Here is a 15,134-nt window from a genome sequence, read left to right on the forward strand (position 1 = left end):
GGAAATGAAGAGAGTGAGGATTTTGGAGTGTGGAACATTGATCAAACAAGGAGGACTTGGACATATGCAAACTGAGTCACATGTAGGCAAAAAAAAAATGCCTTTGAAGGAGTGTTGAAGAGAAGCAGGAACTCACAAAAGGGAAAATTCACACTCTGCTCCTTCACAGGGACCACCTAGAGCCCCTAGTTATGATCCTTTGTGGATAAGACAGGTGGGAAGCAGGTCAAACTCCTGTATGCAAACTGTGGACACGCATGGTGGGGGTGTTAATAAGACAGTGAACACAGAGCAGGTCCCTTAGAAATTAACATGAGTACAGATGACTCACAGCCAACAAACCTAATTACACGAACCACTACACACACAACACTCAGTGCCTCACCCGCACATCATCGCACCCTGCGACCTGCCACCGGCGCACTCAGGGGCAGCAAGAGGGAGCTTCTGTAAGTGGCTAGTGAGCATGTGCAGAAAGCAGCCCCATCACCCGGGTTGGGAGAAACCACACATATGCAGTCAGCACCGGCCTGGAGAAAGCCAACGAAAGGGAGACTCTCAGCCCCAGTCTGGCCTCACAGGATGGAGAGAAGGCCTTGAAGTTGGTGCTCCGCGGTCCCAGGCAGTAGGAGACAGACACACCCACCGCGTGAAGGTGTGAAGCCTGACCCTGTCTGGATCTGAGCTACGGGCTCCCCGCGCACTCTGGCTAAACCCTTGCTGCTTCCACTGCGTCAGTGCTCAGCTAAATAGGATCGAGCTTTCAAACCTGTAGCAAGAGCACCCTCTGTCTCGCTTCTAACTGACTTAAGAAGAAATGAACTGATAACATAGACGGGTGCTTCCTTCTGACCCCATTGTCAGGCCAGCAGGAAATGGGACAATCAGGAGTCAGGTTGCTTCTGCTGCCGGGAGCTGGGGGTACAAGGAGGAAAAGAATCAAGCCCATCAATGTGTTGGGCTGCCGTCCTGACCTCCTTCGTTGTGTGTGATAAACTGAATTTAATCTGATGTGTTTCCCAATCAGAGCAAGCCAGTTAGCAATAACTCACAACCATAACTCAGCTAAGAGAAACCACATTCACCATGACAATGGCCAATTAGATCCATCCTTAGCTAGGAAAGCTTCAAGGGACCTTGACAGGAGCCTACCCTTGAGCAGGAGTGGGAGAAGGAGAGAATTAAATATTTACACAACTTTTTTCACTCCATCGATGTCTCTACAGAACTAGAGAAATACGTTTCTTTTTTTTAAACATTTATTTTTTTTATTATGTTCAGTTAGTCAGCATATAGTACATCTTAAGTTTTTGTTGAGAAATAAGCTTTTTAAAAAGAAGGTTGTGGCTAGTAATGCTTAATTCAATGAAATGCGAACACGTGGCAGGGAGATTGGCAGCCCATCGTCTCTACAGTAGCCATTAGTTCAAATGCCTTTGTGCAATCTACTAATAATAGTAAGGTGGCTATTACATGCATATAAATGTTTTACCATATATCTCAGAAAGAAAGGTTTTCATTACATGGATGACAAAAAATTACAAGCCCTGCAATAAATTGAATTATCTTAAAACAACAGAGCTTTATTAAGAGAGACATATAAATGGAATGAAAGAGTATGTCCTAAAACGATCAAATAATCAGATATACACATAAGGTCCTTCATTTTTCACAAATCAATTTATAAATCTAATTCAAACATCAAACTTAAATTAAAACTATGAGTAAGTAGCAGAATTGACCTTTCCTTCTTTCTTTAACAAACACCTACTAAAATCGATTATGTGAAAAAGTTTGTGCTAGGTACTGCAAATATAGCAGTGAATGAGATGTAGAATTCTGTCTCTTAAGTTGTATGAGAGAGTTATTGCAAATAGATATTTACAGAATTTTATAAACAAGAATAGATTTGTGAGTTTTATCTGAAGCTCCCATTGTCAACTGACTCCTGACCTTAATTTCCCTCAAACACACAAATAGTACATACTATCCCTGGGCTCTAGGGAAGACCCATGACACAGTTTCTGAACAAAAAAAGGATCAAAGTACATAGAAAGGTCTGTCAAATTATGCCCCATTGAGAAGGAAGAAAATTATATGAATATGTAATTAATTAAAATATCTCAGGTACTTTAAAGCACATGTTAAATCAAAACTTAAAAATGAAATTAAAACAAGGAAGAACTTTGAGGTAAAGAATTGATGAAGTGGGGAATGCTCAACTCAAAATACATAAAGTGAAAAGATCATGAAACTGATTACAATACAAATATTTAGTGACAAAAGGAATATTAGCAATATTATATGATTACAGAAATATCACTTTCATATTTGCACTTTCCATATTTCTATATTTGGCATGTAATGTTTAAGGATCACAAAATAAAAAATGATTTTGAGACACAATATTTAAGTGCACATCCATAAAAAGGACTGTAGTGTTGGTACTAAAGGGTTATTAATAAGAGACAAGTCTTAATAGCAAATGTAGAGTTCTTTAAAAACTGAATTTCAGAAAAAAACATTACTAATTCCACTCAAGAATCCATTAAACAACAGTCATCAAACAAAATGTTCTAACCCTGTCTGTGTCATCTCCATTCTAATATTTTACTATATGCCTTTAACGTCTAACACATTAGCTTCTACCTACAGACAAACAACAGCACAAACGCTATCCTGGAAGGTCTGTGTCAAAGGCCAGGGGGCTGCCCCGGTGGCAGGTTGGAGTGCAGGCAGCAGGTGTCTGGGGAGCAGTGTGTGCTTGCTGCACAGAAGTACACAGCTGAGTCTTCAGGCTGCGAGTCTGCAATGTGCAGGGACAGATGTCTGGCCGTCTTATTCAGTAAGACAGTGAGCCTTTGGTCTTCTTTTGTGGTCATGCTTGAACGAATGTCTATAAGGAGCTGGGGACCTTTTCCAAGCTCTTGCTTATACCAAGGGAAGTAGTCTGAGGCACTGTCTGAATAGCTGCAGTTGATGACAGAGCTGCGTCCCTGCTGCACACTCAGGGTAGAAGGCCGCTGCTCCACAGTCTCTCCTCGGCTGAGCCCTGTGCAGAAAGAAAAGGTCAGAGAGAGGAGAAGAGATTCCAGGTTCTTACCCGTCCAAATGCTCTTTTCTACACTAACGGGGGAAACCTGAGTAAAGCCAGACTTGACTTCTGAAGACCGTCCACTAATATCCTCCGTGTCCCATACTTGACAACTCACAGCTCAGCTGCAGCCACGAGAACACGATTAAAGCTCCCCTGGATGTCCTCATGGCTCCTCCCCATTAGACCAGCTTCAGAACTGCAGCCTCCAGCCAGCTCAGCTCCTGCTCTTGTCAGGCCGTCCCCTTCCTCTAACAGAGGACTTTCCCACGTGGTCCCCCAGCCAATGAGAAAAAGGCCCTGCTCCTGCCACAGTCTAGTGCACCAGATGCAGGAAAACGAGCCCTCCACGTGTTCTGCGCAGGCAGGTGCACTTCCGTCTGTGGTCACAGCGCTACTGATCTCACCGGGGAAATGCTCTTCTCCTTACCTGTGCCTCTGAGGGGCTCACCTGCAGCAAGGCGGCAATCAGTCAAGCAAATTATATGTTAGATCAGGGATGGAGTGCACAGCGAGAATGTGGAGATCAAGATTTATACCTCTGCGCACCACTGAGTCACTGATAGTAAGCTGGAAAGAGGTAGATGCTATCGCTGTTTATTCCGTGATGGGCCTGCTGCACATGTCTGACATCAGCAAGGAATCAAGATTCAATCTCTTAAACAAAGAAAATATAAAACCTTCCCTTTCTGCCAAATCTACCGTTCTCAATTGTCTGTTATGGAGAAAAACTCTAAAAGGAACAAGGAAGCCAAAGATTAGATATTTCCAATCCCTCTGATCTCTGACTCTGCTCATCTAAGCTGGTCTCCCTGTGACCTTGCAATTTCCACAGAATTGACAGCACCAACAGTCAAAATGTGGATTCTTCCATCGGTTAAGATGACAGTCATAAAAATTCCAATGATAAAGGAGCCAGAGGAAAAGTTCCATGAGTTAGGAAACAATTTGAACTATAGACCTGGTTGATTTGTGCTGAGAAATCCAACATGCTTTAAGAAATCTATTCCTATTGCTACATGGATTATATCCTGGAAACACTGGGGGAAAGAGTAGAAAATCTCAGAATACATCAGGCTTCAGGTTCAAAAATGTACCCATATATAAATTTATTCTACAGATGCTTTTATTTTCTAGTATCAAAAGGAATGCCAGGTCCTAAATGCAGTAACTGACTCAAATCCTTAGTGGAATTTCCTCTAAAGTGTGAGGCAACTTTCTGAGCATAGAGATTTCTGCTGTTTCAGATTCCACACTCTTATTTTCTCCCAGACTCCACTCCAGTGTCCTTTTCCCAAGACATTGACAAAGTTCCTCAGTCCTGTAGATTTCCAGAATTATCCATTTCTGCCAAACACCCTTCCTCAACTACTTTAGTAACTGGATATTTTCCAATTACATCTGTATGGAAAAAAATCTAGGAAAGCCTAAATATTGCCATGTTTCTAGGGTACAGTACAAATATGCTAGTGATCATGAGAAAGGATCCCTGGGAAATCAAGACTACCTTACCTCCATACGTCGAAGCCCTTTTCCTATGATTTATACTCACTGGTCCTCTGGAGTTGTGCAGAGTAAATACAGTCCTCATCCGCATGTCACACCCTTGAAAATCTGGGGACAACTATGATGAAGAATCCAAATCAACATATAAATTTGTCTGTGAATATAAAATGTGTTTTTACATACGTAAAATTTCTCCATTCTAAGAATCTTCCTCTGTCTACTCATCCATACTCCATAGGATAGAATTCCCAAATCCTTCTTTGGGTGAATTTCCCTCTTCTTGGAGACAGTAACTTCAAGTCAGTATTTGCCCTTTGGAGTTACGTTATGCAGAACTGAATGTTACAGCTTGAATATGCTCTATCCAGAGCAGTGTTCTATAAACGAACTATAGCACAAGTATGATCACCCCCTGGGCAACATTCATAGCCTCAGGATTATTTCATTGAATATTGCCTGACTCATCACCAAAACTTGTTGACCTAAGAAAGGCTTTCTTCTAATACCTTCAGGGATGGCCAGCTGCATGAGGATGATGTTCCCCCTTAGTCTCCCAACTGCAGTGATTACATTTTATTTTTTTTATTGTTTTTTTATTATATTATGTTGGTCACCATACAGTACATCCCTGGTTTCTGATGTAAGGTTCCATGATTCATTAGTTGCGTATAACACCCAGTGACCATGCAATACGTGCCCTCCTTACTACCCATCACCAGCCTATCCCATTCCCCCACCCCCTCCCATCTGAAGCCCTCAGTTTGTTTCTCAGAGTCCATAGTCTCTCATGCTTCATTCCTCCTTCTGATTACCTCCCCTTTCTTTATCCCTTTCTTCCCCTACCGATCTTCCTAGTTCTTATGTTCCATAGATGAGAGAAATCATATGATAATTGTCTTTCCCTGCTTGACTTATTTCACTTAGCATTATCTCCTCCAGTGCCGTCCATGTTGCAGCAAATGTTGAGGACTCGTTCTTTCTGATAGCTGAGTAATATTCCATTATATATAGGGACCACAGCTTCTTAATCCAGTCATCTGTTGAAGGGCATCTCAGTTCCTTCCACGATTTAGCTATTGTGGACAATGCTGCTATGAACATTGGGGTGCATATGGCCCTTCTCTTCACTACGTCTTTTTCCTTGGGGTAAATACCCAGTAGTAAAATGGCTGGATCATAGGGTAGCTCAATTTTTAACTTTTTCTGGGACCTCCACACGGTTTTCCAGAGTGGTTGTACCAACTTGCATTTCCACCAACAATGTAGGAGGGATCCCTTTTCTCCACAGCCTCTCCAGCAATTGTTGTTTCTTGCCTTGTCAATTTTTGCCATTCTAACTGGCATAAGGTGGTATCTTAGTGTGGTTTTGATTTGAATTTCCCTGATGGCTAATGATTTTGAACATTTTTTCATGTGTCTGTTAGCCATTTGTATGTCTTCATTGGAAAAGTATCTGTTCCTATCTTCTGCCCATTTTTTGATTTGTTTATTTGTTTCTCGTGTATTGAGTTTGAAAGTTCTTTGTAGATCTTGGATACCAGTCTTTTATCTGTAGTATCATTTACAAATATATTCTCCCATTCCATGGGCTGCTTCTTAGTTTTTTTTTTATTATTTCCGTGGCTGTGCAGAAGATTTTTATCTTGATGAAGTCCCACAAGTTCATTTTACCTTTTGTTTCTCTTTCATTTGGAGATGTGTCATGAAAAAGGTTACTTTGGCCGATGTCGTAGAGGTTGCTGCCTATGTTCTCTAGAATTTTGATGGATTCCTGTCTCACATTGAGGTCTTTCATCCATTTGGAGTTTATTTTTGTGTATGGTGTGAGATAGTGGTCAAGTTTCATTCTTTTGCATGTAGCTGTCCAATTTTCCCAGCAACATTTATTGAAGAGACTGTCTTTTTCCCACCGGATGTTTTTTCCTGCTTTATCAAATATTAGTTGCCCAAAGAGCCGAGGGTCCATTTCTGCTTTCTCTATTCTGTTCCACTGGTCTATGTGTCTGTTTTTGTGCCAGTACCATGCTGTCTTTGTGATCACAGCTTTGTAGTACAGCTCGAAATCCGGCATTGTGATGCCCCCAGCTTTGTTTTTCCTTTTCAACAGTTCCTTGGAGATTCGGGGCCTTTTCTGTTTCCATACAAATTTAAGGACTGTTTGTTCCAGTTCTTTGAAAAATGTCCTTGGTATTTTGATCGGGATAGCATTGAAAGTGTAGATTGCTCTGGGTAGCATGGACATTTTAACTATGTTAATTCTTCCAATCCATGAGCATGGAATATCTTTCCATCTTTTTATGTCTTCCTCAATGTCTTTCAAGAGTGATTTATAGTTTCTAGAATATAGGTCCTTTACGTCTCTGGTTAAGTTAATTCCAAGGTAATGTATGGTTTTTGGTGCTATTGTAAATGGGATGGATTCCCTAATTTCTCTTTCTTCGGTCTCGTTATTCGTGTATAGAAATGCAACTGATTTCTGAGCATTGATTTTGTATCCCGCCACGTTACTGAATTGCTCTATAACTTCTAATAGTTTGGGAGTGGCTTCTTTTGGGTTTTCCATATAGAGTATCATGTCATCTGCGAAGAGAGACATTTTGACTTCTTCTTTGCCGATTTGAATACCTTTGATCCCTTTTTGTTGTCTGATTGCTGTTGCAAGGACTTCTAGTACTATGTTGAATAATAGTGGCGAGAGTGGGCATCCTTGTCGTGTTCCTGATCTTAAGGGAAAGGCTTCCAGCTTTTCCCCATTGAGAATAATATTTGCAGTAGGCTTTTCATAGATGGCTTTTATGAGATTGAGAAATGTACCTTCTATTCCTACACTCTGAAGGGTTTTAATCAGGAAAGGATGCTGTATTTTGTCAAATGCTTTTTCGGCATCGATTGAGAGGATCATATGGTTCCTGAGTCTTTTCTTGTTGATATGATGTATCACGCTGATTGATTTGCGAATATTGAACCACGCTTGCATCCCAGGTATGAATCCCACTTGATCGTGATGGATAATCCTTTTAATGTACTGTTGGATTCTATTAGCAAGTATCTTGTTGAGGATTTTGGCGTCCATATTCATTAGGGAAATCGGTCTGTAATTCTCCTTTTTGATGGGGTCTTTGCCTGGTTTGGGGATCAAGGTAATATTGGCCTCATAGAATGAGTTTGGTAGCTTTCCTTCTGTTTCTATTTTTTGAAATAGCTTTAGGAGAATAGGTATTATTTCTTCTTTGAATGTTTGGTAGAATTCCCCAGGAAAGCCATCCAGTCCTGGAGTTTTGTTTAATGGAAGGTTTTTTATCAGTTTCAATCTCTTCATAATTAATTGGCCTGTTTCAGAAATCAATTTCTTCCTGTCTCAGTCTTGGTAATTTATAGGTTTCCAGGAAGTCCTCCATCTCTTCCAGATTGCTTAATTTATTGGCATAAAGCTGTTGATAAAAGCTTCTAATAATCCTTCCAATTTCATTGGTGTTGGTTGTGACCTCTCCTTTTTCATTCATAATTTTATTAATTTGGGTCCTTTCTCTATTCTTTTGAATAAGTCTTGCCAGTGGCTTATCGATCTTATTTATTCTTTCAAAGAACCAGCTTCTAGTTCTGTTGATCTGCTCTACTGTACTCCTGGTTTCTAATTCATTGATTTCTGCTCTAATCTTGGTCAACTGCTTCCTCATGAGTGGATTAGACCTGTCCCTCTGTTGCTGTTCCAGCTTCTTGAGGTGAGAATATAAAAACTGCATTTTAGATTTTTCTATTCTTTTGAGTGAGGCTTGGATGGCTATGTATTTCCCCCTTAGGACTGCCTTTGCAGTATCCCATAGGTTTTGGACCGTTGTGTTTTCATTCTCATTGGTCTCCAGAAATTGTTTAAACTGATTTTTAATTTCCTGGTTTACCCAATCATTCTTGAGCAGGATGGTTCTTAGTTTCCAAGTGTTTGAGTTTCTTCCAAATTTTTCCTTGTGGTTGAGTTCCAGAATTGCTACCCCAGCTTTCTTTTGAGGTCCATTGGCATGAAAGATGGTATTCCATCCCCTTACTTTCAGGCTGAATGTATCTTTAGGTTCAAAATGAGTCTCTTGTAGACAGCAATTGGATTGGTCATGTTTTTTATCCAATCTGCAACCCTGTGGCATCTTATGGGAGCATTTAGGCCATTTACATTGAGACTGATTACTGAGAGATATGATTTTAATGATACCATGTTGCCAGTAAAGTCTTTGTTTCTATAGATTGTGACTTTCTGTTCTGTATCACTCATAGGGCCTTTTTACTTTTATAGAACCCCCCTTAATATCTCTTGTAGGGCTGGTTTCATCGTTACGAAATTGGCCAATGACTGGCGATTCTGGAAGGTCTTTATTTCTCCATCAGTTCTGAATGACAGCCTTGCTGGATAAAGGATCTTTGGCTGCATGTTTTTCTCTGAAAGAGCTTTAAAAATGCCCCCCCAACCCTTTCTCTCCTTCCAGGTCTGTGTAGACAGGTCTGACATAATTCTGATACCTTTGCCTTGGTACGTGAGAAATTTCTTTGCCCTGCCCGCTTTCAATACTGTATCCTTGGATCTAATATTTGTGATTTGCACTATGACGTGACATGGCGTAGGTTTGTCATGGTTGAGCTTGGGAAGGGTCCTCTCTGCCTCTTGGACACGAATGCTTGTTTCCTTTGCTAGATTAGGGATGTTTTCAGCTACAATTTGTTCAAATATGTCTTCTAGACCTCTGTTTTTGTCCACCCCCTTGGGGATGCCGATGATTCTGACATTGGAACGTTTCATTGAGTCAGTAATCTCCCGTAACCTACAATCTTGTGATTGGATTTTTTTGAGCCCAGTTTCTATTTTAGCTTTCTCTTGTACTAACCCATCCTCCAATTCGCTGATATGTTCTTCTGCCTCATTCACCCTGGCTGTTAGAGCATCTAGTTTTGACTGCATTTGGTTCATAGAATTTTTAATTTCTGCCAGATTTGCTCTCATTTCCACCCTTAGAGATTCTATATACTCATTAACATTTTCGTTAATACTTTTTTCAAGTCTACTCATCGTCTTGACCATTGTTACTCTGAATTCCATTTCTGATAATTTGGTTATATCCATATCCATTAGTTCTGTGGCAGAGGCCACAGACTTATTGTCTTTTTTTTGCTGGCGGGGGGATTTCTCCTTCTCGTCATTCTGATGAGGAGAGGTTGCGGGGTTGTCCAGAGCCCAAATTATTGACCGGGACCCAGGCAGTGCACCCTTGTTTTATAGGGATCTTAGGGATGTGGGCTTCTTGATTTTTCAGCCTGCCTTCTGGGGGAGGGGCCTGCCGCGCTGATACTCAGGCAACCCTGTTTGGGTAAAGTCTCCGTGTCCCCTGTGAGGGGTGGGATGGGGATGGGCACTCTGTGAGCCAGTATTTCCAGGCTTTTGTTCTCTGACGGCTTTCCCTGGTGGTCTGCTGTGCCTCTTCTGAGAGTCAGAGCATCAGGGGCCGAATCTCAGCCTCTGTCACAGAAGAGAGGGATCGCAGACCGTTCTCCACTGATGTTCTGGCCACTTTAACTCCGTTACTGTTGGTGCGGCTCAACCCTCCAGCGTCCCGGGATGTGCGCCCCACACCCGGCGTCCCAGCCCTCACTTCCAGGGCTGGCGCGTCTCTGTCCTTTGTGTTTCTAACGCCGCCAGCTGCCTGCCACCCCGCGTGCTCCTGGAGCTCCCGGTCTTAGTCTGGTTCCAGTGAGCACACCGGAGCTCTGTTTCAGTCTGGTGGCGCGCATTCCCCGGCTCATGGCCTCAGTCTGCTCTCTCGCGGGTGCCGTCAGTGAGTCCGCCCGCTCCCCCGTACAGGTGGCTGCCGCTTCCCGGTGCCCGAACGCGGCGGCTCCCTCCCTCTTCCGTTTATCTTCCGACATCTGTGCGCAGTTTCATGGCTCCCCGCTTCGTACCTCAATACTCAACACCGGAGATATTCATTTGTAGAGATCCAGATGCATCTTCCTGCATCTCAGGCTGATTCCGTGGATGTTCAGGCTGGTCTGGTACCTATCCAGCTCGACTCAGGGGACTGGCTGAAAAAGGGGTCCCCTACTCCTCCGCCATCTTAACTCCTCCTCTCAGTGATTACATTTTATAAGAATGTATTAGTGATGCTCTGTATTCATACATTGCATTTAAGGGGCTGGGATGATAAATATATTTGCTATTTGGGGAAAATTCCTTAGAAACACATGTCGGGGATCACACGGCACCACCACCTTCGGCTTTGTCCTGCAGAAACAGTGAGTGAGGCATGAGTTTGCTGGTAGAGCAACAGTGGCTCAGCCTGAGTCTCCTTTCCTGCCCAAGGTCTCAAACTTTTACATAAATTGGACCTCTCCATTCAGGCATTGAAACTGACTGGACCACAACTTTCTCAGACCCAAACTGCAGAGGTCTAAGTGGCTGGGCTTGCGTTAGACCCATTCTTTTTACCCAGCAAGTTGGTCCTACAGCATGGAGGTGGGGGCAAGAATGTCAAAGAGGAAGTGAGGAAACCCACTTTCTCCCTCCCCCAACTCATTTACTACCTGATTCTCCTTACTGTCGTCCCGAATACAGTCTGTATTTTGTAAAATGCCTTTGGACTAAAGGATTTCTAAGGGCTCTTCCAGCTCTAAATTTCTTTTATACCATATAACAAAGGAAATATTTATTGAGGACCATTGTGTGCAATGTGGACTGGTGTCAGAGAGGGGTAACAGCCTGCATCATGGCACCCCAAGACCATTTTCCCAACCACATGTGACCTAGTGGGTCTGAGGTTGATCCTAACCCACCCTGTGGTCGCTTCACAAGCAGAGACTGAGTCTTCAGGGTAAGATCCTCTCTGGCTTTTCTTTTCTTCTATGAGACCAAAGATGGATTGAGGAGGACCTAAATCTACAGGAAAATGGAATAAAATGGAGCTTTACTCACTGAGTATAACATTCACCACAGGCAGGGAGACGGGGTTGGCTCTGTGGTGGCTGAGCTTTTGCTCATACATATGTAAAGCGAAAAGTACGTTCTCACAAGGCCTGATTGCTCTCTAGCTTCTGGCTCCCTCATTCAAGTTTAACTCAGGTGTTCAAAATTCCCAGGCAGAGATGGCTATATAATTTGTGGTATGCAATGACAAAGGAAAATCTGGGGCCCCATGTTTAAAATACAGGAAAAAATGTTACAGTATATAATAAAATATAAAACTCTCTTTAATTTTTTTTTTTTTTTTTTTTTTTTTTTTTTTTTTTTTTTTTTTTTTTTACTGGGGCACCTGCCTGGCTCAGTCCATTAAGCGTCTGCCTCTGGCTCAGGTCATAATCTGAGTCCTGGAATCAAGTCCTATGTCAGGCTCCCCACTCAGTGGGGAATCTGCTTCTCTCTCTGCTTCTGCTCCTTCTCTCTCTCTTTCTGGCTCACTCTCTCTCTCAAATAAATAAATAGAAGCTTTAAATTTTTTTTTAAAAAATAAATTTTTTTTACTTATAAAACACAATAGAATTTTAGTGATACATAAGATATAAATTGACAAATTGCCAAAAAAAGTTAGAAAAAGTATTATAAAAATTTTGTATAATGCAATAAATAATACTACTTTGGTAGTGTAATATCGTAATAATATTTTTCTGGCTTGCTTTTCTCCAAATTAATTTATTTGGCCATCAAAATTAATACTTTCAGTAACTTCATTTCAATCAATATAAATGAAAGCAATGTCAGTTGCTATTGGTAAACACGATGCTGCAAATGGAATTTTTGAACATTTTTGATTTTGAGAAGGATAGTTCTGTTGGTGCAACTGATATTACAGATTTTAAAGACTATTTTATGTGCTATGACAAAATTAGCGTAAATATCTGATAAATTAGTTGAAATATAAATAAAGTGAATCTAGAGCTGATGCCTCTGGTGGAACAGTTGTTCTATAAACGATTTAACTCTTCATACCAATCAGTTTCATGTAAACCTAAATTTAATTTTAAATGTAAATTTATACCGCAGCATTTTATTGTTTTCTCTGACATTTGCTGTAACTTTTGGAGGGTGTATATGAAACTAAAAAGTGGCTTCATGATTTTTATACAATTCAGAATGCCTGTTTATGCATCTTATTATATCTTAAGTTACAAGACAAATTAATTTCAGATTATCCTCTGTGTTAAAATCGGTTCACTGAATAAGTTCAAAGTTCACATGAAAATGGTATTCTTTTCCACTGAAGCTATTATCTTTACCTTAAATTTCTATTTCTAAGCCTATAGATATTTGCTTTCTAATGTTGCAGTAATTTTTAAAACTAGAGCTTCTAAACATTTTAAGAACTTCTATCCCTCCAATATGCTTTATGCAACGTCAACATACACACTTGTATTTAGTAATAATTTATTGTTAAGGTTTACTGCCACCCGCCTTGGAGCCCGGCAGAGCCCCAGATGGTCCAAGCCTGCTGGCAGCTGCTGTCAGGGCCTCCTGGTGGCGGGCCGGGCGAGGCTCAGGCGCAGCTGCAGGTGGCGTGCAGGACCCGGATCAGCAGGCAGCACTGTGTCTCCACGGCGCACAGGTGAGGAGGCTGCGTCTTCCAGCTGGGAGGCTGCGATGTGGAGGGTGCTGGACCGTTCCCTGTGTTCAGTGTGCAGTTGAGCCTTCCGCTCTGCTTCGTGCCGGCCATGAAAACAGGGAGGTGAGGCCGCCGCCCGGGTTCTGTCAGAACCACTGCACCACGCACAGCTCAGGAAAAATGCACTTCAGAGCAGCACCGGCTCCCTCCTGGAGGCTCAGGGCTGAAGGGCTCTGCTCCACCTCCAGCCCTCTCACCCCTGCGTGGAAAGAGAAGAACAAACACAAGTCATGTCACTGGGGGTCACTGATGCAGATTTCAAACTTGTAAAATGTCCTGAAACACACCCCTGGGGCTGTAGGACCCTCTTGGAGCCCAGTTTCAGCTCCCCCCACCCCCGTGGGCTGTGGACCGCTCCCCAGCCCCATCTGGACGCCCCCACTCACAGCACACCTGGACCCACAGGAGCCCGAGCAGAGCTCCCCAGTGTCTGCTCATGATTCCTTGTCTAGTTGCCGAGTTACCGATACCCTACTGTACAGAGAGTAGAGTCCTGGGGCCAGAGAAACTGTGTCTTACAGTCAATCGTTCCAACATAGCCGCTGAGCACCAGTCACACCTCAGCCCTGCCACTCAGGGAACTCGAGACTCCACCCACAGTGGCCCAGTGACACTCATAGCAATCTCTCCAAAATTGTGCTTGTCAACAGTGCAGGAGGTGGGGGCAATAGTTCCAATGTAGGACGATATAAGGGGCTTTTTTCTTAAAACACTTTGTGTAAGAAATCCGTGTGAAGTAAGGTGAATCATATTTTCTAGAAGAGTCAGTGGGGAAAGGGGGTTACACAGAACCATGAAGCATCGTACATAGTTTGATAGACAATGTGAGAATTCAGTTATATGAAAATACTGATGGGGCGCCTGGCTGGTTCAGCCGGTTGAGCATCTGCCTTCGGCTCAGGTCATGATCCCAGGATTCTGGGATTTGGCAGCATGGGCTCCCTGCTCAGCAGACAGTCTGCTTCTCCCTCTGCCTCTCCCCTCACTCATTCTCTCTCTCTCTTATAAATAAATAAAATACTTAAAATTAAAAAAATAGAAAATAAAAATACTGATAAAGGAAAACTAACTGATAGCATGCAGTGTGTATTGCAGAAGTAGATACAATTTCTTGAAATCAAGAGAGTTCTAGAAACCAAGACAGTCACCATCTGCATAGAAAATGATTCCAACCAGAATTTGGTTGGTGAAAAAGAGAATGTCTGTACACTGTCCCCTCTGACTTAATTTCCACCTCTCCATCTCTCCTGTGCGACTGGTGGACACCTGGCTCACCCACAGAGCTGAGTCTGGCCAGGCCACACATTGCCGGTCACAGTCAATATTGTCCTCTCTCTTTCCTTCTCTGTCCCTTTTTTCCTTTTTTCTTCTCTTCATTCTTGTTCCTTCCATTCTCAACCAAGATATATGAAAAGGTAGGATAGCTGGAGTATTGAGATAATTTCTAGGTCAGTGGGTTTGGGGGATTTTATTCAGAATGATTAAAAAATTGAAAACAGCTAATGGACGTTTTCTGTTGAGCTTCCTCACAAGTGCCCAGAAATACTCCTATTTCCACGCGTCTCAGAGAATCATCCTCACAGTGGATTTGTAGAGATGGATACAGGTCCCATCTTTGTGAAGTTGATATGGAATGGCAGAACTGAAAACCTAAGATGAACTTTACACAGACAGGGTTGCCTGTTTCCCCCCACCTTTGCTATCTATAATTTGATTGTCTCGCATATTTTCTGTTCACTCCTAACCGTTCAACTCTCTTACCATCAGGAGAAAAAAAAAAACAAAAACAAAAACAACAACAACAACAACAAAAAACAAAAAAACGCACACACAAAAAAACTCCTTCATTTTTGTAAAGCCTAGAGTGCCCCCTAGTGGACTAAAACATAAATGACGCCCGCTTG

General features: G+C 42.3%; 1 gene segment (V, D, J or C); it reads right to left on the reverse strand.

Annotated features, from left to right (window-relative positions):
* Positions 1-2,628: 2,628 nt before the first annotated feature.
* On the reverse strand, positions 2,629-4,691 carry LOC103681906. The segment is given in 2 exon segments: positions 2,629-3,199; positions 4,607-4,691. Coding segments are annotated over 2 exon segments (591 nt in total).
* Between the last annotated feature and the right edge of the window lie 10,443 nt (positions 4,692-15,134).

This window comes from Ursus maritimus, unplaced genomic scaffold, assembly GCF_017311325.1.
Source record: "Ursus maritimus isolate PB19 unplaced genomic scaffold, ASM1731132v1 scaffold_41, whole genome shotgun sequence".
Classification (NCBI taxonomy): Eukaryota; Metazoa; Chordata; class Mammalia; order Carnivora; family Ursidae; genus Ursus; species Ursus maritimus.